This window comes from Muntiacus reevesi, chromosome 3 (genome assembly GCF_963930625.1).
Source record: "Muntiacus reevesi chromosome 3, mMunRee1.1, whole genome shotgun sequence".
NCBI classification, from domain to species: Eukaryota; Metazoa; Chordata; class Mammalia; order Artiodactyla; family Cervidae; genus Muntiacus; species Muntiacus reevesi.
In genome coordinates this window covers 104,625,551-104,649,127 of record NC_089251.1, presented here as the reverse complement: position 1 = coordinate 104,649,127, position 23,577 = coordinate 104,625,551, and the positions used below count along the sequence as shown (strand labels likewise).

General features: G+C 44.3%; 1 protein-coding gene across 2 annotated transcripts in view; it reads left to right on the top strand.

Moving 5' to 3' along the window:
- The first annotated feature begins 13,347 nt into the window (after positions 1 to 13,347).
- The window catches only part of UBR4 (ubiquitin protein ligase E3 component n-recognin 4), a 132,213-nt gene continuing 121,983 nt past the window's right edge, over positions 13,348 to 23,577 (top strand). For both annotated transcript variants that reach the window (XM_065929934.1, XM_065929933.1), the window contains exons 1-5: positions 13,348 to 13,570; positions 21,002 to 21,099; positions 22,248 to 22,351; positions 23,099 to 23,228; positions 23,337 to 23,476. In XM_065929934.1, the coding sequence (XP_065786006.1) occupies positions 13,395 to 13,570; positions 21,002 to 21,099; positions 22,248 to 22,351; positions 23,099 to 23,228; positions 23,337 to 23,476 (648 nt within the window). In that variant the 5' untranslated portion in view covers positions 13,348 to 13,394. The remainder of the gene's footprint in view (positions 13,571 to 21,001; positions 21,100 to 22,247; positions 22,352 to 23,098; positions 23,229 to 23,336; positions 23,477 to 23,577) is intronic.

Sequence of the window (23,577 nt, the reverse complement as noted above, 5' to 3'; positions counted from 1 at the left end):
GTAAGAGTTTTTTAAAATTTTGGTAGTTTTCTTTGGCAGAAGGGTTTAAAAAATCATGTATTATGCCCCACTGACCCTCTTAAAATTATACAGCCTTTTAATTTAATAGCACTTTAAGAGTGGTGATAGCTGCCCCCATTCTCCCATCTGTAGCAAAGAAATTTGGTGAGCAGGCTAGTGTACAGTTAATACAGTTTGATTGTCATAAATTAGGAGATGTTGTTCAGTTACGAAGTTGTGATTAGGGGTGGTTCTCTAAAACAATTTATAGAGTTAAATGTTTCTGCAACCCAAATAATTTTTGCTAGCCTTTTTCCAATATTTATTTTGCCTACAGTCTACAACTTGAAGTCGCCAGTCATTTTGCCTTTCTCTTAGTTGCGGCGTGTGGGATCTAGTTCCCTGACCCGGAATCAAACACCAGGCTCCTTGCATTGGGAGCAAAGAGTCTTAACCATTGGATCACCAGGGAAGTCCCTTATAACTTGCCTTTTTTTGATAGGAGCTTATTACATAGGGCTTACCTGGTAGCTCAGACGGTAAAGCGTCTGCCTACAATGCGGGAGACCTGGGTTTGATCCCTGGGTCGGGAAGATCCCCTGGAGAAGGAAATGGCAACCCACTCCAGTATTCATACCTGGAAAATCCCATGGGCCGAGGAGTCTGGGGGGCTACAGTCCATGGGGTCGCAAAGAGGCGGACACGACTGAGCGACTTCACTTCACTTCACTTTATTACATAAGGTACAGTTATCAGGCTTTCCTGGTAGCTCAGGTGGTAAAGAATTCGCCTGCAATGCAGGAGACCCTGGTTCAATTCCTGGGTCGGGAAGATCCCCTGGAGAAGGGACAGGCTACCCACTCCAGTATTCTTGGGCTTCCCTGGTGACTCAGGCGTTGAGGAATCCACCTGCAGGGTGGGAGACCTGGGTTTGATCCCTGGGTTGGGAAGGTCTGCTGGGGGAGGGCATGGCCACCCACTCCAGTGTTCTTGCCTGGAGAATCCTATGGACAGAAGAGCCTGGTGGGCTGAGAGGAGCCTGGCAGGCTGCAGTCCATGGGGTCACAAAGAGTCAGACATGAATGAGCGACTTTCACATAGGGCTTCCCTGGTGCCTCAGATGGTAAAGAATCTGCCGGTAGTGCGGGAGACCCGGGCTTGATCCCTGGGTTGGGAAGATCCCTGGAGGAGTGCATGGCAGCCTCCACTCCATGTCTGGAGAATCCCCGTGGACAAAGGAGCCTGGAGGGTTACCGTCCATGGGGTTGCAGAGAGTCAGATGACTCTCTGAATGACTAAGCACACTTGCATAAGCTACAATTATCAGGATTGTCTCAAAATTACTTATAGCTTTCTGTTCATTTAAAGTTTTGCTTTAAAGTCATGAATCTGTTTTTTATTTGGAATGCTTTCTTCCCCTCTCAGAATCTGGTTTGTCTGAAATCTAAACTCCATAAAGCCTTCCCTGTTGACTTTGGCTACCCAGGACCTCCAAGATTCCTGGCTATGAAACACACAATTTCCTGAATGATGTATCCTCATATTTTATTATTTCAGTCATTCTTTGCCTCCCAGGGATCGTCAGACTGTTTTCTGAATTCCTCATGGTCCTAAGCATGAAGCTGCCACTTGACTAAACAGTTCCCCAAATGGTTATATCTTCTTCATAGAAGCCTTAGGACATTCGTCCCAGTTTCTTAAGTTTCTACAGCGCCTTTGGTGACCTGGTACGGAATTCTTATATATATATTTAAATTTACTTTAAACTGGAGGATAATCGCTTTCAGTGTTCTGTGGGTTTGTGCCGTAAAGCAGTGTATGTATGTACCTACCCCACTGTACCTCCCACCCTCTGGGTCATCACAAGGCACCGGGCTGAGCTCCCTGTATTAAGGAATCCTTATATTGATTGAAATGCCAAGAGATAGTCCTAACCCACCCTTTCCTGTTGTGCCTGGAGCTCTGATAAGCCTACTTTACCACTTTAAAAAAAAATGCTCATAAAGTCAACATGGGAAGTGAGGGATTTCCCTGATGGCCCAGTGGTGAAGACGCTGCACTTCCTCGGCAGGGGATGTAGGTTTGATCCCTGGTCAGGGAACTATGATCCTGTGTGCCATGGGGCATGGCCAAAAGAAGAAAAAGGAAAGGTATCTTTCTGATGTTATATTTATATGTTCATACATAAAATAAAAGAACTTTGATTACTTGGACTCAAAGTCCAAATATTCAAATATTGACAATTATCATTCTTTTTTTTTTTTTTTTTGACAATTATCATTCTTGTCAATCATTATTTGACACTAATCAAAATAAGGTAGATGGCATTCTGTGCACTTTTATTTTTTGTAAAATATACACTGAGGATTCCCTGGTGGTCCAGCAGTTAAGATTCTAAGCTACCACTGCAGAGTGTGGGTTCGATCCCTGGTTGGGGAACTAAAATCTCATATGCCACTCCATGTGGCCAAAAAGTAAAAAAAAAAAAGTGAACTGCTTCAATTTTTGCTGCTAAGTTTTTTATTTTAAAAGACTATAGAAGTTAAAAAAAACTGAAGCAATGCCCAAAGAGTATTAAAGCAAATTTCCCCTTCAACACTTTTCCCAACCCTCTATTTCCCAGAGGAAAGAAAAAGAAATGCAAAAAAGCAAAATGGCTGTCTTAGGAGGCCTTACAAATAGCTGTGAAAAGAAGAGAATCAAAAAGCAAAGAAGAAAAGGAAAGATACACCCATTTGAATGCAGAGTTCCAAAGAATAGCAAGGAGAGATAAGAAAGCCTTCCTCAACGATCAGTGCAAAGAAATAGAGTAAAACAACAGAATGGGAAAGACTAGAGATCTCTTCAAAAAATCAGAGATACCAAGGGAACATTTCATGCAAAGATGGGCTCAATAAAGGACAGAAATGGTGTGGACTTAACAGAAACTGAAGATATTAAGAAGAGGTGGCAAGAATACACAGAAGAACTGTACAAAAAAGATCTTCATGACCCAGATAACCACGATGGTGTGATCACTCACCTAGAGCCAGACATCCTGGAATGTGAAGTTAGGTGGGCCTTAGGAAGCATCACTACACACAAAGCTAGTGGAGGTGATGGAATTGCAGTTGAGCTATTTCAAATCCTGAAATGGTGCTGTGAAAGTGCTGCACTCAATATGTCAGCAAATTTGGAAAAGTCAGCAGTGGCCACAGGACTGGAAAAGGTCAGTTTTCATTCCAATCCCAAAGAAAGGCAATGCCAAAGAATGTTCAAAGTATCACACAATTGCACTCATCTCACACGCTAGTAAAGTGATGCTCAAAATTCTCCAAGCCAGGCTTCAGCAATACGTGAACCGTGAAATTCCAGATGTTCAAGCTGGTTTTAGAGAAGGCAGAGAAGCCAGAAATCAAATTGCCAACATCCACTGGATCATCGAAAAATCAAGAGTCCAGAAAAACATCTATTTCTGCTTTACTGACTATGCGGAAGCCTTTGACTGTGTGGATCACAATAAACTGGAAGATTCTTCAAGAGATGGGAATACCAGACCACCTGACCTGCCTTTTGAGAAATCTGTATGCAGGTCAGGAAGCAACAGTTAGAACCAGACATGGAACAACAGACTGGTTCCCAATAGGAAAAGGAGTACATCAAGGCTGTGTATTGTCACCCTGCTTATTTAACTTATATGCAGAGCACATCATGAGAAATGCTGGGCTGGAAGACTCACAAGCTGGAATCAAGATTGCCGGGAGAAATATCAGTAACCTCAGATATGCAGATGACACCACCTTTATGGCAGAAAGTGAAGAAGAACTAAAGAGCCTCTTGATGAAAGTGAAAGAGGAGAGTGAAAAAGTTGGCTTAAAGCTCAACATTCAGAAAACTAAGATTGTGGCATCCGGTCCTATCACTTCATGACAAATAGATGGGGAAACAATGGAAACAGTGGCTGACTTTATTTTTTTGGGCTCCAAATCACTGCAGATGGTGACTGCAGCCATGAAATTAAAAGACGCTTGCTCCTTGGAAGGAAAGTTATGACCAACCTAGACAGCAGATTATAAAGCAGAGACATTACTTTACCAACATAGTGAAGGCTATGGTTTTTCTAGTAGTCAAGTATGGATGTGAGAGTTGGACTATAAAGAAAGCGGAGTGGCGAAGAATTGATGCTTTTGAACTGTGGTGTTGGAGAGGACTCTTGAGAGTCCCTTGGACTGCAAGGAGATCCAGTCAGTCCATCTTAAAGGAGATCAGTCCTGGGTGTTCTTTGGAAGGACTGATGCTGAAGCTGAAACTCCAACTCTTAGGCCACCTGATGCGAAGAGCTGACTCATTTGAAAAGACCCTGATGGCGGGAAAGATTGAGGGCAGGAGAAGGGGACGTCAGAGGATGAGATGGCTGGATGGCATCACCGATTCAATGGACATGAGTTTGGGTAAACTGTGGGAGTCGGTGATGGACAGGGAGGCCTGGCGTGCTGCGGTTCATGGGGTTGCAGAGTCAGACTCGACTGACCTGACCTGACCTCTCACCTAGTGAACAGTTTGGCCTGCTGCTGCTCCTGCCGAGTCGCTGCAGTCGTGTCCGACCCTGTGCGACCCCACAGACGGCTTTCCACTGGGCTCCTCCGTCCACAGGATTCACTAGGCAAGAATACTGGAGTGGGTTGCCATTTCCTTCTCCAACGGTTTGGTATGCATGTCTTCAGACCACATGATATTCTGCAACTTGATTTTATTATGTGATAGATCATGGCGTGCTTTCCTTGTTAGCCACACACATCTCTCCCACTCTGTGTTTAGTGGTCAGCGGTTGAAATTCTCCTTTTTTTTTTTTATTGGAGTGTTGTTGATTCCCAGTGCTATGTCCGTTTCAGGTGTAGAGCAGAATGAATCAGTTACACGTGTATCCACTCTTCTGGATTCTTTCCCTAGAGGCCATAACAGAGCACTGGGTAAGTTCCCTGTGCTGTGTGCAGGTTCTTATTAGTTATTTATTATATTTTATACACAGCAGTGGCCTATGTCAATCCCGGGCTCCCAAGTCATCCCTCCCTCCCTTACCCCTGATAACCGTGAGTTTGTTCTCGACACCTGTAACTCCGTTTCTGTTTTGTAGGTAAGTTCATTTGTGCCCTTTGTTTCCGGGCCCACATGTAAGTGCTACCATAAATGTCCTTCTCTTTCTTCAGGCAGCGTGACAGTGTCTAGGTCCATCTGCATCACTGCAGATGGCAGTGTTTTGTCTTCTTCTGGCTGAGGGCTCTTCCCCTGTATGTGTGTACCACGTCTTCTCTAGCCAGCCCCCTGGTCTTGGACATTCAAGTTGCTTCCATTTCTTGGCTATTGTGAACAGTGCTGTAGTGAACACTGGGGTGCATGTACCTTTTTGAGTCAGTTTTCTCCAGATATGCCCAGGAGTGGGATTGCTGGATCCCGTGGCAGCTCTGTTTTGAGTTTTTGAAGGAACCTCCATACTGTCTTCCATAGCGGCTGCAGCAGTTTACATTCCAGCCAGCAATGTAGGAGGCTTCCGTTTTCTCTACTCCCTCCAGCCCATGGCGCCGCAAGGCTCAGACAGGACTGAGCGACTTTCACCTTCTCCAGTGTTGGTTGCTTGTAGATTTTTTGAGGATGGCCATTCTTGTTGTTTTTATTTTGTATCGGGGTCTAGCTGCTTCAGTGTTGTGAGTCTCAGGTGGACAGGGAAGGGACTCAGGCACACATGTATCCGTTCTCCCCCAAGTGCCCCTCCCGTCCAGGCTGCCACATAACAGACCAGGGTTCCCTGTGCTACACAGTAGGTCCTTGTTGGTTATCCATTTTAAATATCGCCGTGTGCACACATCCATCCCAAACTCCCTACCTATCCCTTCCTCCCATCCTCCCCACCCCCGGCAATGTAAATTTGTTCTCTGTGAGTCTCTTTCTGTTTTGTTAGTAAGTTCATTTGTATCATTTCTTTTTAGATCCCACATACTAATATAAGGGATGTCATGCGGCATTTCTCCTCTGTCTGACTCACTTCACTCAGTATGACAGTGTCTAGGTCCATCCACGTTGCTGCAGATGGCGCTGATGGCCATTCTGACCGGTGTGAGGTGATAGCTCATTGCAGTCTTGATTTACGTTTCTCTAATAATTAATGATGCTGAGTATCTTTTCTTGTGCTTTATAGCCACATGTATGTTTTCTCTGGAGAAATGTCTATTTAGAGTTTCCATCTTTTTCTTTTTGACCCTTCCCTGCAGCTCGTGGGATGTTAGTTCCTCAGCCAGGGACTGGACCCACGCCCTTGGGAGTGAAAGTGTGGATGCCTCTAACCACTGGAATTCCCTTCTACCCATTTTTTAAAAATTGCTTTTCTTTTTTTTTGGATTTTGAGCTGCATGAGATATGTATGTATTTTGGAGACTGATCCCTTGTCATTTGCTTCATTTGCAAATATTTTCTCCCATACTGAGGGTTGTCTTTTCATTTTGTTTATGGTTTCCTTTGCTGTGTGAAAGTTTTTAGTTAGGTTTCATTTGTTTATTTTTGGTTTAATTTTCATTACTGTAGGGGGTAATGTAAGGAGATGGTTAAGGACAGGGAGGCCTAGCGTGCTGCAGTCCATGGGGTCACAAAGAGTCGGACGTGACTGGGCGACGGAACAAGAGCAAGTGTAGGAGGTGGATCAGAAACGATCTCGCTGTGGTCTGCATCAGAGAGTGTTCTGCCCGTTTTCCTCCTAAGAGTTTTATAGTATCCAGCCTTCCATTCAGGTCTTTAATCCATCTTGAGTTTATTTTTGTGTATGGTGTTAGGAGTGTTCTACTTTTATTCTTTTATATGTAGCTGTCTAGTTTTCCCACACCACTTATTGAACAGACTGTTCTCTGAAGTACTCAGGTGTTGCTCCATTGAGGATTTTTATGAGATCAGCTGAGTACCCTTTCAGGTAAGTCTCTTCTGCATTTTCCATCTTTTATAATAAAGAATGTATACACCCGCCTCCTCATTTTTTAAGGAGCTTGGTGTGATGTCAGTTGAGACTGATCTCCAACCAAGAAGCCATTTTCCTTAAAGTCCTAGGGCTTATCTAAATTTCTGATTGCTGATGCCGGGAACATGCCTATTCCATTAGAGACCGAGCCCATTTAGAAAGGTATCTTTATAAAATTGGGCTTTCCTGGTGGCTCAGATGCCACCTGCAATGCAGGAGACCCTAGCTACAGACGTATAGTGAAGCACACTACTTTTTAATTTTTTGTTTGGCTGAGCTGTGCAGTTTGTGGGATCTTAGTCACAACCAGGGATTGAACCCACGGCCCCTGGAATGGAGGTGTGCAGTTCTAACCACTGGACCACCAAAGAATCCCCTGAAGCACACTCTTGAGTACTGCTGCCTAATATGCAATCTGAAAGAAAGTTAAGAAAGCAAAAATACACTTCAAAGGCACACCTATTCATATAAGCTCCACCGTACTTTATAGTTTTGGTGATATTATACATCCCATGTACTGTGATAAGATAACCTAGGCTAGAAGACTGATAACCAGAATGCCAGTTTATTGATGACCATGAAGACAAATTGCAAAGAGAAATAGACTACTCATGTCTGTGAGTTGGAATATATATTCTCTCCTATGAAAAAGCCTGGAAACTTTGAAATGCTATTATAAGTTGGCTTGGTCGTTATGGACTTAGACTAGGAGGTGTGATGTCCCACCCATGACTTTTGTCAGGGACACATATGTGCACGAGAGACTAGATTACTCACTTCTGCAGGCCAAGGCAGCCCCTCCCCACGTCCTAGCAGTGCAAGTGTATAGCCGTTTGACTCCACACTTCCCAGACTTCATCTGTATGTGCCCGCCACGTCATTATACTCACGCTCACCAACTCAATGGACATGAATCTGAGCAAGTTCCAGGAGATAAAGGACAGGGAAGCCTGCAGTCCATGGGGTTGCAAAGAGTCGCTGAGCGATTGAACAATAAATGATAACCGTGTTTTCCTAATTACAAAGAAAAATGTTTCCAAATGTGTTTTTTAAAAATTCTTTTTTTGATACAATTTCAGACTTACAGAAAGATTATAAGAGGACTAAGGATTCCCCAAATGTTGATATCTTCCCTCCAGTCTCTCAAGGCAATGGTCCAAAGCTTTGCTGAATGTAAATCCTCAAAAATGGCAAGAGCAGATCTGAGGAAGATAAAACCATTTTACAAATCAGAAACCCTTCTGATTTAGTTTTCCGGCTGTGCTGTGAGGCATGTGGAATCTTAGTTCCCTGACCAGGTATTGAACCTGTGCCCCCTGCAGTGGAAGGGTGGAGTCTGAACCACTGGAATCTCCAGTGAAGTCCCTACCCTGTTTCTTTTGTTCTGTAAACTTAGAATGTGGACGCCATTCCAAATCTTTGTTATGAACACAAGAACAAACCTCTGATACTGAAATTAATGTGGTATTTATAATGAAAGGCCATTACCTTAGAATGCATTCTTCAAATCTGTAAGCCCAAGATATTAAAAAATTTTTTAAAAATATGTTTACGTATAGGTGCAAATCTCCCTGTGATAGTCTGTTTGCCTTTTTACTGTCTTCCAGCTGCAGCAGATAAAGGGGATGGAGGCAAGCAGGCTCATTTGATTTTTTATTATTTCCTGAAACCTCTCCAAGATAACCTGTGCAGATTAACTTTGTCCTTTGTGTAAAATAAAATTAGGGTCCCAAAAGCCACTAAAGAATGCTGGTCTCCAGCCTTCTCTTTAGGGCTGTGGGTCTGCATCTTGTGATAGGGCAGTGTTTCTTGTGTCACAGAAAGGCTTCTTTTATCATCTTTCATTTTTTGTATTTTTTATATTTATAAAATCTGCTGTTATATTAATATAAGTAAGACACTGAAGGAAAGTCCCTACTGTTAACTCTGAAGCCAGGTTTTCCTCTAAGACTGGCCTTGTCTTGACTGAATTTTATTTCTAAAGTAAAATAGGTCTTTCCTTACAAAAAGCCTAGATTGATCACTGGGACCAACTTAATCAGTATTACACCAGGAATAAGAGGCTTCCCTGGTGGCTCAGATGGTAAAGAATCTGCCTGCAGTGTGGGAGACCTGGGTTCAGTCCTTGGGTTGGAAGGTACCTGGAGAAGGGCATAGCAGCCCACTCCAGTATTCTGGCCTGGAGAACCCCATGGCCAGAGGAGCCTGGTGGGCTACAGTCCCTGGGGTTAGCAAAGAGGTGGACATGACTGCACACATGTGTACATGGAAGAAGCACAGAAGGTGTTCTTCCGAACCTTGGGGGAGAAACTTAGGGCTTTCAGGGTTTTCAAACGGGGTCAGCAGGTCTTGTGAAGATTTTTTTATTTTGGTGGACTGTGGGCCTGGGGCTTGACGTTGTCTGCCAAGAATGCACATACAAGAGGGCCAGCAAGGTCTGCCTACCTTTCCTTAAGTCAATCTGCTTTTTCCTCTTAGATCTGGAACCCAGATCACTTTTTATCAGCAAAAATATATACAGTATCCCCTGTCGATAAATGTTCATTCTTTTCAGTTCAGAGCAATGATGGTAAAGATGATGAAAGAACTTGGGAGGAGAATGGATACACAGAGCAAGAAATTGTTTTTTTTTTTTAAACTTTTCCATTATGTTTTATTACAGGATATTGAATACAGTTCCTTATGTTATACAGTAGGACCTTGTTTATCCATTCTATATGTAATAGTTTGCATCTAACATCTACTAATTCCAAACTCCCAATCCATCCTTCTCCCATACTGCCCTGCCCCTGCAACCGCAAGTCTGTTCTCTGTGTCTGAGTCTGTTTTATGGATACATTCACTTATGTCATTTTAAGATTATTATTTATTTATTAAGTGGGCCTTATGAAGCATCACTACATGCTAGGATAGTGGAGGTGATGGAATTCCAGTTGAGCTATTTCAAATCCTAAAAGATGATGCTGTGAAAGTGCTGCACTCAATATGTCAGCAAATTTGGAAAAGTAAGCAGTGGCCACAGGACTGGAAAAGGTCAGTTTTCATTCTAATCCCAAAGAAAGGCAATGCCAAAGAATGTTCAAAGTATCACACAATTGCCCTCATCTCACATGCCAGCAAAGTAATGCTCAAAATTCTCCAAGTCCGGCTTCAACAGTACATGAACTGTGAACTTCCAGATGTTCAAACTGCATTTAGAAAAGGTAGAGGAACCAGAGATCAAATTGCCAACATCCATTGGATCATAGAAAAAGCAAGAGAGTTCCAGAAAACATCCTCTTCTGCTTTATTGACTATGCCAAAACCTTTGACTGTGTGGATCACAACAAACTGTGGAGAATTCTTCAAGAGATGGGAATATCAGACCATCTTACCTGCCTCCTGATAAATCTGTATGCAGATCAAGGAGCAACAGTTAGAACTGGACGTGGAACAACAGACCGGTTCCAAACTGGGAAAGGAGTTATGTCAAGGCTGTATATTGTCACCCTGTTTATTTAATTTAAATGCAGAGTACATCATGCAAAATGCCAGGCTGGATGAAGCACAAGCTGGAATCAAGATTGCTGGGAGAAATATCAATAACCTCAGATATGCAGATGACACTACCCTGATGGCAGAAAGCGAAGAACTAAAGAGTCTATTGATGAAAGAGAAAGAGGAGAGTGAAAAATTTGGCTTAAAACTCAACATTCAAAAAACTAAGATCATGACATCTGGTCCCATCCCTTCATGGCAAATAGATGGAGTAACAACAGAAACAGTGAGAGACTTTATTTTGGGGGGCTCCAAATCACTGCAGATGGTGACTGCATGAAATTAAAAGATGCTTGCTCCTTGGAAGAAAAGCTATGACCAACCTAGACAGCATATTAAAAAGCTGAGACATATAAATAAATAAAAAGCTGAGACATTACTTTGCCAACAAAGGTCTGTCTACTCAAAGCTATGGTTTTTCCAGTAGTCATGTATGGATATGAGAGTTGGACCATAAAGAAAGCTGAGCGCTGAAGAATTGATACTTTTGAACACTGTGTTGAAGATTCTTGAGAGTCCCCTGGACTGCAAGGAGATCCAACCAGTTCATTCTAAAGGAAAGCAGTCCTGAATATTCATTGGAAGGACTGATGCTGAAGTTGAAACTCCAATACTTTGGCTACCTGATGTGAAGAAGTGACTCACTGGAAAAGATCCTGATGCTGGGCAAGATTGAAGGCAGGAGGAGAAGGGGATGACAGGATGAGATGTTTGGATGACTTCATCTATTCGATGGACATGAGTTTGAGCAAGCTCTGGGAGTTGGTGATGGACAGGGAAGCCTGGCGTGATGCAGTCCATGGGGTGGCAAAGAGTCAGACACAACTGAGCGACTGAATTGATTATTTATTTTTGGTTGTGCTGAGTGGTATGTGGGATCTTAATTTTCCAAGCAAGGATCAAGGCTCCCACCCCCTTGCAGTGGGAGCGCAGTCTTAACCACTGGACTGCCAAGGAAGCCCCTATGTCATATTTTAGATTCCCCATGTAAGTGATATCATATGGTATTTGGCTTTTTCTTTCTGTCTTACTTCACATAGTATGATCATCTCTTGGTCCATCCATGTTGTTGCAAAAATATTCTCATTATAGAAGTCCCAGAAGAAGAGAAAGGGCCTGAGAAAAATATTTGAAGAGGTAATAGCTGAAAAGTTCCCTAACCTGGGAAAGGAAACAGTCACAGAAGCCCAGAAGTGCTGTCCAGGAGATTAACCCACAGAGATACACACCAAGATACAATGTAACCAAAAGGACAAAAATTGAAGATTGAGAATATTAAAAGCAACAAATAATATACAAAGGAACTCCCATAAGGCTATCAGCTGATTTTACAGCAGAAACTCTGCAGGCCAGGAAAAGAGTGGCACAATACTTAAAGGAGAAAAACCTACAGCAAAGCATACTCTATCCAGAAGACTCTTATTCAGATTTGATAGAGAAATAAAAAAACCTTACAGATAAGCAAAAAGAATTCAGCACCACCAAACCAGCTACAGTAGAGGAAGTTCTGTATTTACCCAAAGGGATCTAGGGTAATCTGTAGTGCTGCTATGAGCATAAGGGTATTTTGCATAATGGTTTATTTATCTCTAAAAACGTGCATAAATTATCTCCTTGATGTTGGCAACAGCCTAGTGAACTTGGTAAGGACCTGCATCATCTCCACTGGGCAAATAAGGAAATTGCAGTACAAGGAAATATATCCAACATCATTACTGTTCTATAAGACACAGATTCGTATAAGATATATCCTGTTTTACAGAGAAATTTTGAGTAACAAAAATTTTTATTTTTTATCACAGCTATCTGAAGGTTTAAAAGGAAAATGTTTTGGTTTGGTGATGCATACACGATATCCTATATAGTGGAAGGCAGTAGGTTATCATAGAGCTTTCTTGGTGGCTCAGATGGTAAAGCGTCCGCCCGCAATGCGAGAGACCCGGGTTCGATCCCTGGGTGGGGAAGATCCCCTGGAGAAGGAAAAGGCAACCCACTCCGGTACGCTTGCCTGGAAAATCCCACGGAGGAACCTACTGGGCTGCAGTCCATGGCGTCGCAAAGAGTTGGACACGACTGAGAGAGAGATTCTAAGCCAGCTTTACCACAAAAGCTAAAGGAGCTTGTCTAGGTGGAGAAGAAAAGGTCACAAGTAGAAACAAGAAAATAACGAGAGGGAAAAGTTTATACTCTTGCTTTGCTGGTAGAAAAGGTGGGGAATGGGGTCTTGCACGGCAAATCACAGTGATGCAAAGGCGAGCTGGTAATGTTACTAATGAGGGTAATCGAAACATAGAAGAGGCTTCCGCGCGAAAAGCGGTTAGGCCTGGTGACTGCAAGGATAGCAGGCGACGGTGAGAGGAGGAAGAGCCAGGCGAGCCGCGCCGCAACTCCTGGGGGCCGCCCGGGAGGTGAAGCCGGGGAGGTGACTGGGCTACGACCGCCTCTTCTTGGCTGTCTAGAGCCGGGGCCGTCATAGTCGCCGAATGCAGGTCTACTTCGAGGCCTCGGTCTAGCCAACTGATAACCACGCTCCAAACTCACCTCCCTGGGGTGCCCGCCGAAACCACGCAGTCCCCAGCGTCAGGCAGGACTACCAGCACTCAGGCCCAGAGCCTAGCACCGCCGCCGCCTTCCGGGGCGCGGCGTCCGGCCTGCGCGCAACCCTCGACCCCGCCCCCTGCCCCGCCCCGCGGCCTCGCAGCGGCGCCACGCTCCCTTTGCCAGAGCGTAGGGAAGCCAGCCTCCCGCGTTGCGCAGTTTGGCCGGCGACCGCGTCGCGCTTTCTGACGCGTCGGTCGCGTCACTTCCGCCCCCTCCCGGGAGGCGGCGCTGGGCCGGTGGCAAGCCCCCGGAGGGAGCCGCAGGAGTACGACGGAAGATGGCGACGAGCGGCGGCGAAGAGGCGGCGGCTGTGGCGCCGGCGGCCGGGGCCCCGGCCCCGGCGGGAGACACGACCCCGGGCTGGGAGGTGGCGGTGCGGCCCTTGCTGTCCGCGTCCTATTCCGCCTTCGAGATGAAGGAGTTGCCGCAGCTGGTGGCCTCAGTCATCGAGAGGTACCGGGCGGCGGCGCCGGCGGGGCGGGTGCCGGGAGGGGGATGGGAGGTCGTGCCGGAGGGTGCGGGCCCCCAGCTTCCCGACTTCCTCCTGCGGCTCCGGGACGCCGCGGCCCCGGCTTCGGGGCTACGCGGCCCCGCGAGTCGAAGGCTTGTCTGGCATTACTTCCGCCAGCCCGTGCGAGTACCTCGTGCCTCAGTTCCCCCCCCCCGAGCAAAACTTCTGAGGACGACTTCTCGGGAGGGCGCGGCCGGCCAGGCTGGGAGTAATTTTGCGGGACGCGTCACCCTGTGAGGGGTCTGCCTTCGGGGCTGCCCCCTCTGTTAAGGTCAAAGCTCCGATGAGTTTGCATTTCTCGTCCGCGCTCATCCCCCTGGCCTGGGCTGGAGCGGACCCGCGGGGTTTTAATCGGGGGCCTACCACACAATTTAATAACGGCCTCCGTTCTGCAGTAATCACTCGGGGCACATGCTGTTTCTGCTCAAGGTATTGATGACTCTTTTTTTTTTTCCAGGTTGCATTTATGGTATGTTACTACTGTAACGCTCTTTGATTAAAAACCATGTTAGTGTTATTCTCAGAGGTCATTTCCTCCCTGACACCGCGCACTCTCACTGTCTCGCAACCAGAGAATGTTCAGGCTCTTACCGTCAGGACTGTTGATTGGTTTGCTGTTAACGTGGTTTTGCCCTTTTGAGATTCTTAGATTATGCGAGTTGTGTCATACAAGGCCAGGGATCACCAGAGTGCCTGGCTTTTCGTTTCTTAACCTTGCTCAGAGCGGTCTCTCGTTAGTTTAATGGTAGACCTGCCTTTAAAGCCAGTCTCACTTTCATTTTTCTAGCCAAATGTGACTTCAGCAACTTTCCGCAGTTGCTTACTGGCTCATTTTAGCTTCCTGCCAACAAGAGTATTACCTTCATGTTATCCAGAAGGTTAGAAATTGTTTTTTATTTCTCAAGGGAGGCCCATGATTTGACAGATGGTCTATTGCAGTGTTTATTGTTAGCTTTGTGCTACTTTCGATGCGGTTTAAAAAATAAATTAGATTAAAATAATGGTTTGGTTTAGTAACTTCACAGTTACCTTTCAGATGGATTTTCCTGTCTAATTATTAAGCCAAGAAGGTTCGGATGATGTAAACAGATATCAAAGATACTGCTCTCAAATTATGTAGCCTCTTTATATAACTGTTTTCAGTATTTGGATTAGTGGTATTTTCACAAATTATACTTGTCATGTTACTTAGAATGGACAGTGTTCCACTCTTTTTAGAGCATTTACTTTTATGTTTTTATGGACATAAGCTGTAAGTAATAAAGTCATTTGTTGACATACTCCCATACATCCAGTATTGAGGCCTGTGTCTTTTAAACTGTAATAGTTAAGCAGCTCCTTTCCACCTGTAGAAGAAGCCGAAATAAAATACATCAAGGTATGTTTTAATTTTGCCAAATAAGTGATAGGGGCCCCTCTTACACTCTGTATAGCTAAGATAATCAAGAGTTGCCTGTGTTTGTAGATGCTAGTGAGACCTCTTTTCATGGTTTAGAAGAGAAGTCCAAACTGATTGCTGTTGAGTAGCACATCTTTTTTATTGGAAGGCGAGACCCTTGAAGTCTCTATGCTGTTTTTTGTGGCTCAGTCAACTTTGGAACAGAGCAGTGTGTCCTCTTCAGGCTCTCTGAGAGTAATATGATCTTAAGGTTGCACTTATTGTCTGAGAGATCATTTTTCCACAGAAAGCAGTTATTCTCTCTCTCTCTTTCCCTCCCTCTCTCAATAAGATCTTTTCAGACTCTTGCACATGGGAGTGTTTATTGGTTTGCTGTCACATGGTTCTGTAATTTCCAGAAGAAATATCTGGCTTACAAGTTCTTTACGGTTAAAAACAACCTAAACGTATCAAGTGTTCAGTTTGGTGTAGAGCAGAGATCAGCACACTTTTTCTGTGAAGGGCCAGAGTAAATTTAATTTGTGGGCCATAACAGGGCTGTGTGCACTAGTCCACTCAGCCATTGTGTGGCGAAAGCGGCCATATGCATTATGTAAATAAATGGGCGTGGCTATGTCCAAAGTCTTGTTTATGGGCACCCATGTGAATTTCATGTGATATTTACATGTCACAAAATATTCTTTTGATTTTTTTTTTCCCAGCCATAAAGACACATGTAAAAACTATTCTTAAATATGGCCTGTACAGAGCGGGAAGACTGGTCAGATTTGACCTACAGGTCATAGTTTGCCAACCCCTGGCTTAGAGCATAAAAATTAATAACCTGCTATCAATATTCTGTTTCTCAAAGGTTTTATTTGCCTTTCCAAAAAGAAAAAAGTCAGAATTGTGGAATTATTTCTTGAATGTCAAGGTATGGCTCTTGAGTGTAGGACTGGGTCAGAGCCTGCCCTGTGCAGACGCTGTGAGTCCTCCTCTTCGTGGCTGATGGGAGGTTCTGGTGCCTGGTTGCTGCTCTCTTTCTGCATCTGTGATTGCTGCTCCCCTGCAGTCCTGTGCTTCTTTCTGTTGTTACGCCTCCCATGTTTTTCTTCTTTACCTCCAGGGACCTTTTATTTCTTGTTACAGCCCATTGCTCTCTGCTGCTCCCTCCACGCTCCCCTACCCCACCCTCCTTTGATGTCCTAGCCCCATCATGTCAGCTCTTACTTCCTGTCTGGCGGTTGGTTGCTCATTCCCTGAATTCCTCCCTTTTTTGACTTTTGGGGACGATGACACATGCTCTGAGATTCCTCAGTACTCTGCCATTCTACTTTCTGTCTCTGTCTTTTCATACCTTTATAATTGGAATTGATCTTTGGTTTGAAGAGAAGGGAGATGAAATAATTCTGATGAGGTCCAGATCCTGTCATTACGTTTTTGTTTTTTTGGCTGCACCACACCAGTGAACCTGGGTCCTTGGCGGTGAAATCCCCTGTCCTAACCACTGGACCTCCAGGGATTTCTCTGAACCCTGTTTGTTTAGTTTGACTTTGTAACCAAACTGAAACAAAGGAGGGATTAGTATGGATAAATTAGGAGGGATCACTTCATTGCACATAGATGGGGAAACAATGGAAACAGTGACAGACTTTATTTTTCTGGGCTCCAAAATCATTGCAGATGGTGACTGCAGCCATGAAATTCAACAAGCTTGCTCCTTGGAAGAAAAGCTATGATAAACCTAGATAGTGTATTAAAAAAGTGAGACATTACTTTGCCAACAAAGGTCCATCTAGTCAAAGCTGTGGTTTTTTCAGTGGTCACGTGTGGATATGAGAGTTGGACCATAAAGAAAACCGAGCACCAAAGAACTGATGCTTTTGAACTGTGGTGTTGGAGAAGACTCTTCCGAGAGTCCCTTGGACTGCAAGGAGATCAAACCAGTCAATCCGAAAGGAAATCAATCCTGAATATTCATTGGAAGGTCTGATGCTGAAGCTGAAGCTCTAATACTTTGGCCACCTGATGCAAAGAGCTGACTCATTAGAAAAGACCCCGATGCTGGGAAAGACTGAAGGCAGGAGGAGAAGGGGACAACAGAGGATGAGATGGTTGGATGGCATCACCAACTCACTGGACACGGGTTTGAGCAAACTCTGGGAGATGGTGATGGACAGGGAAGCCTGGCATGCTGCATTCCATGGGGTCACAAAGAGTCGGACATGACTGAGTGACTGAACAACAACTCTGAAAAGTGATTTTTTTAAAAGAAAAAGATAATTTGAGTTTACTTGAAGCAGACTTCATTTCTGCCGCTTGTTGATAGTATGTCTTTTAGTTCAGTTCACTTCAGTTCAGTCGCTCAGTCGTGTCCGAGTCTTTGCGACCCCATGAATCGAAGCATGCCAGGCCTCCCTTAGTAGTAAAGATTAAAAATCTTTCAAATACCATTACTTTTCTAGACCAGAAATGAAGCTAAAACCAGCTTAATGGAGCACATGCTGTATGTGGGTTTGATTAGTGTAATTGTTGAATGTAACTGCATGTACTATCAAATACAGAATTCCGTTCTTAACTGTGTGCAGGATATGCTGGTGAGCATGGTTGTCATTGAATAATTCTATGAGTCTTTGCAGATTAAAAAAAAAAGTCCCTTTCCGTTGGGCTTCCCTTGTGGCTCAGCTGGTAAAGAATCTGCCTGCAATGTGGGAGACCTGGGTTTGATCCCAGAGTTGGGCAATCCCCTGGAGAAGGGAAAGGCTACCCACTCCGGTATTCTGGCCTGGAGAATTCCATGGATGGTATAGTCCATGGGGACGCAAAGAGTTGGACATGAATTAGCGACTTTGACTCACTCTCCTGAGCCAGTCCTTCCTAGGCTGTCCTGTCTTTTTTTTTTCTTGTCCTGCCTTTCTTAATGATAAGCCTCCTCGAGTCTCTGCCTCCCAGGTATTTGATGAAACTTAGACCAAGGAGACGTGCTTGGGAAGGCAGAAGCTGTTAGTAACATCCCCATTAGATAATGCACAGTCATTTTCTAACAATCTCAGAGAGGGAGAAAGGGGTACTTTGGTGCCATCATCAGTTGAGTTTGTGATTGACCTTCAAAAGAAGAGCCAGCTCCAGAGTGAGAAGCCTATAGTTAGTTGTGAGATTAGGTAATGTTTCTGTGTCTCAATATCACGTTCCCTACAAGTTTGTTGAGAGTGTGAGAGACGTATGTGAAAATTTTCACTTGTTTATTAACATGTATTAAGTACTCTGTAACACACAGTGAATGTTCGTTAAACATATATTTTTAAAATGTTTTCTGTATCTCATAATTTATTTGTTGTGATTGTTTATAAGCATATCTTGGAACAAACTCAGTGGATTCTATACTTGGGAGCTGGTGATTCTGGTGACGGGAAAAGGCTTTGAGTTTCCCCTGTTGACGGCAAAGATATAACTAGTAGTTACATAACTAGTTATATAGTTATAAGTTCAGTGGTAAAGAATCCCCCTGCCAATGCTGGAGACATGGGATTGATCCCTGGGTGGGGAAAATCCCCTGGGAAGGAAATGGCAGCCCATTCTAATATTCTTGCCTGGGAAAATCCCATGGACAGATGAGCCTGACAGGCTACAGTCCGTGGGGTCAGAGAGTCAGGCACAGCTTAGTGACGAAACAACAAGAGGGAGAAGTGGCAGTGAATCCGAAGTCTTTTATTTTGCCCATTACATTTTTCACTCTTCCTGGAACACCCAGGTTTCCAGACCCTGGCTAGTTCTTTTTCACTTACAAGTCAAATTGGGTTTTTCTGACCTGGCTGCTTAACTGCTGTTTTCCTTTGTACTCTGTATTGCATTTATTTTTAATTGGTATGTAATTTTATTTTAAAATGGAATATAATTGCTTCAGATTCTTTGTCCTTTCAGCAGTTTTTGGGCTCTGTGGTACTTTGTTGCAGTTTGTTAGGCGAAGCACATGTTTAAGGAAAGTAGCTTGACTGCCTGGAGGAGAAATATTTTCACCTTTATGTCTCCTTGTTTTTCTTCTGTGTCATACTTGCCTTCAGTTTCTGCGTTCTTCGCGTTTCTACTTAATATCTTGCTCTTTGTTCCATTTTTACATTTCTTTGCCTCCTCTGGTGACTTGGTGTCTGTCAGATTCTCAGGGAACGAGGGTGCGGTCAAAAAGGGCGGCGACACTTCTTTGCTAGGTTCCCCACACACACGCTCCTTCAGAACCACGAGATGCGACCTTGTCCTTTGAGCCACGTGTCTCCCTGCCTGCTGTCCCCTTTTAGTGTCTTAAAAACGGGTTTTCCCAGGTTTATCCTTCCTTGCCCGAAGCACACTGTGAGTGGAGCTCAAGCCCGCTCTGCTCCTTTTTCCCTGTTGTCCATGGCCGTCCTTCCCTAGAGGGTGTTGTTTCTTGATGGGAATAAGGCAGCTGTGTGTGTCTCTGGCAGGAGGAAGGGTTTGTTTAATCATAATGTGGCAACTTTGAACCACGAAGTTACTGTGTCTACTACGCCTGTGTTTCGGATGTATTTTATTATCAGGATGAGAAGGAAACAGCGGTGAGTTCCTTCTTCGGATGGGCAGTGATTCTCTTGGTTGTGGTAAACCTGTCCGGTTGAAAAACATGGGGGGCGGGGCGTGGCAGTAAGCAGCTCTGAAGTTCTGAAATAAAGCAGAGAAGGGAAATGCTTCACAGAATCCATCAAATTACAGGGTGGGGGAACCTTAGAACTATGAGTGTGGGGTGTCAGGATGGGGGTGAAGGAGCAGCTCTTCCCCAGAGGTAGAAGCAGGGGTGGGGAGCGCTCTTCTGGGTGTGGTGGGACGCCCCCCGCTTCCCCCCTGCAGTGTGATGGCCCTGTGAACTTTGAGTGTTGCTTGATATTTTAGGGATTTTGTTTCCTTTCTTTTGTCCATCTAACAACTAGAGAGAAATGATCCTTGGTGGGCAGGGAGATTCTTGCACATCATAGGTGCTCCATAAATATTTTTTTTTAGTGAGGGAGTTATTCTAAGATAAGGAACCGGTCTTTGATAATGCTTATTTATCCTTGATGAATTCCCAGAGAGGGAAGTGTCAGACTCTTAAGTGCTGTTTGAGGTGATTCATCACTCACGTTAGCACCTTCCAGACGTGGCACTTGCTTTTTGGCTCCCATGTTGATTTGACAAGTGAACCGAGTCTAGACTCTGTTTATGTTTCCTTTCCTAGGCTGATAGTTCTTATTGGAGAATTAACTTACTGTGGAAACTTTTTAAGCACATTGCTCTTTTTTCCATTTAAGAACATACATTTTAATGTTTTTTCTTTGCCTTCTTGTTTCATGGGTTGTGATTAGCATCTAATGCGGTAAAGAGAATGACATTAATGTATCCAGCTTTTAGATGTAGCTGGGCTCCAGATTTTCACTGAAGAGGCCATTTCTTCTGGTAAAGATAAGGGATGTGGTTAAAAATCACTTTGTTGTGATCTAGCTATATATCCTGTGGATGTGGGGAGTGGGGTGGAGGACTCTGGTACCTGAAGAATTTTGGATTTTAGCACCCATCAGATGATTTCTTCCCTTGAAATGTTTATTCTTTTTAAGTTGCTGTGTTACGGACTGGCCTTGGTGGTCTTCAAAATGCGTTCCTGTAGTCTGTATTCCCACTAACAGTGTTTTGAGTGTCCTGCTGTACCCTCTTTTGACCGGCTTGTGGCATTATTAGCTTTTGGTCTTTGCTAATTATCAATACAGGACACAGTGGTATCCTGTTGGGTTTTTACTTGTGTTTCTTTAATTCTAAGTGAGTTTTGAAGTGTTTCCTGTTAGCCTTTGCCACTTCCTCAGCCTGGTGCCTCTAAGCCCCACTCTCTCAGTTTGAATGTCGGGATGGTAACAGGGCCCAAAGTAGCACCATTCCGAAGATGAAGTCAGGTGACGCCTCAGAGGGCTAGGGCGTCTGGCCTCTAGTAAGCCCTCAGTAAATGTTGGTTTCCTTGCAGTGAATCCGAAATCCTGCACCACGAGAAGCAGTACGAGCCATTCTACTCCTCTTTTGTTGCACTTTCCACACACTATATCACGACGGTCTGCAGCCTCAGTGAGTATCCCTCCCGTCGTTCCCTTTAAGGGCTCGTGAATGGGGAGCGGCGTGTCCTGTCTGAACACGCTGTTGTGACGCCTGTGTATCAGTGGTCACCTGCCCCCCGAGAGCGGAGACGGCTGTCCGCGTGGCGAGGCTTTGGAGGCTTCCTGACCGAGGCCAGCCAGGGGGGTTGAGAAACTGCTTGGTTTGGACATCTGTTTCATAACCATTAACTTTCCTTGCTTTCTTACAGATTTTACATACGTAATTACTAATGTGCTAATTTTGGGGGGCTGGCTGGGATTGGAGGGTTAGGTGGGGATACTGAGCTGTGGTTAGCAGCCACTAACCAAGGCTCTCTTCCTTATTTGGTTTTGGTGAGAAATAAAATTCTCCTTTTGTGTTCTCTGGTATATGAAGGATTTCAACTTCAGTTCCCCATCTTTTAAGCTTTTCTCCCCCTAAAGTAACCAGTCCCTTACTTTCCAGTATTTTTGATACTTGGCATTTTCATTTTTCCCCCCCAAGCCTGATTCATGTAGTTCTGAAGAATTTGAATTATTTGTTTACTTAAATAATTTGCTAAGCAAGCAAAATGAAAGGAAGTTAGAGGGTTGCTGAGTGATCTTTTGGTGTCCAGTGCCGTTTATTCTAGGCATTGGCTACCAGTGTAAGAGTCACTTTTAGCTTGGAGAAACTTTGAGTGGGAAGCCCACTGCAGAGACGGGAAAGAGAGGCAGTATATTCTAGTGGGTAACAGCATGAACTTTAGAGCCAGACACCTGGATTTGAGTCTAGCTGCGTGACTTGGGCAAATCATTTAACCTCTCTATGGTTTACTTTCCTTATCTATGTTTTTAAAAAAAGAGAAGAGGTTAACTATCTCATAGCATCGGTTTGAGGATTAAATGGATTAATGTATCTGAAGTGCTTGTTACTTCCTGTGATGTAGTTCCTACTATACTTATCTTAATTTCTAGTAAATATAGGATAAATTGATCTAGAAGCAATTGATGATTATCAGTGCCAAGATGCCTTTGTTTGCCTGATGGATTGTTGATTCTGATAGAATGATACTGGGAATGTTGGACATATGGAGCTCAAAACTTATTTGATTCATTGACTGTGAGGCTGAGGTTAAGTAAAGCTTATTCCTTTCTCAGTTCCCCGGAATCAACTTCAGTCTGTGGCGGCAGCCTGTAAAGTCCTGATTGAATTTTCTCTCCTGCGTTTGGAGAATCCAGATGAGGCATGCGCTGTTTCCCAGGTGAGAGTGGTGGGCCTGTTTCTGGCCCTTATTTTGAGGTAGGCTTGTGACTAACCCATGGAATGATGGAGAAGGGATGGCATAGAGCAGGGATTGGTGACTTTTTCTGTAACAGGCTACACAGGAGATAATTTGCTGACCATCCAGTCTCTATTAAACTCTGACCTTGCAGTGTGAAGGCAGCCACAGACAGTATGTAAATGGAGGCACACAGCTGTGGTTCAGTCAAATTTATTTACAAAAATAGTGGGCAAATTGGGGCTGTGGTTTATCAGCCTCTGGTATAGAGAGCTGCAGAGGTCTTTTCTAGATTACAAAGATACTTGACCATGAGGGCCAGGCAAGTAACATAAAATGAGTCAAGTATGCCGGCTGAGAAGGGCGTGTGAGCCAGCTATAAAGGGATCAGTCACTGTTTGGCTCCATCTGATCTTGTGAATTATTGAAAGAGGTAGGAAACCTGGATTTGTATGTTAAACCTTCCCTCTTTTAAAAAGGTAGCCATAACTTCAAATTTAAACAACAATGACATCACTGTGAGACCAGTAAGAGACCTGCAAGGAGGTGTGGTCTGAGGATCATCAATTTGTGATCTCTGCTTCCTGAGTTTGCAGTTCTTGGTTTGAACCTAAATTTGGTTTTGTGCCAGCTAGAAGTCCCTAAAGAATAGAACCTGTAAAAGGCATATTTGATATAACCCAGAGGAGGCCTCTCTAAAAGGCATATCTGAATTTGTTTTCTTTTCAGAAACACTTGATTCTCCTCATCAAGGGCCTGTGCACTGGCTGTAGCCGACTAGACAGAACTGAAATCATCACATTTACAGCGATGATGAAGTCGGCCAAGCTGCCCCAGACAGTGAAGACACTCTCAGATGGTGAGCGCTTCCACCAGACTTGGTTTCTTGGCCACTCCCCTTGCCAGCTGTTTCCTCTTTGGTCTGCTAGTGACACTCCTCATTGCTCTCCTGTTTCATATTTTATAGTGGAAGATCAGAAAGAACTGGCCTCACCAGTAAGCCCAGAGCTGAAGCAGAAGGAGGTCCAGATGAATTTTTTGAACCAGCTAACGTCAGTTTTCAACCCTAGAACTGTAGCATCATCACCTGTAGGTCCACAGACTCAGGTGAGTTAACTTCAGTCAAATGACCTCATCCTGTAGGATTTGTTAAGATGATAGTACTAGAAAAAACAGCTAACGCATGCATTTTACATTTGTGATATAAA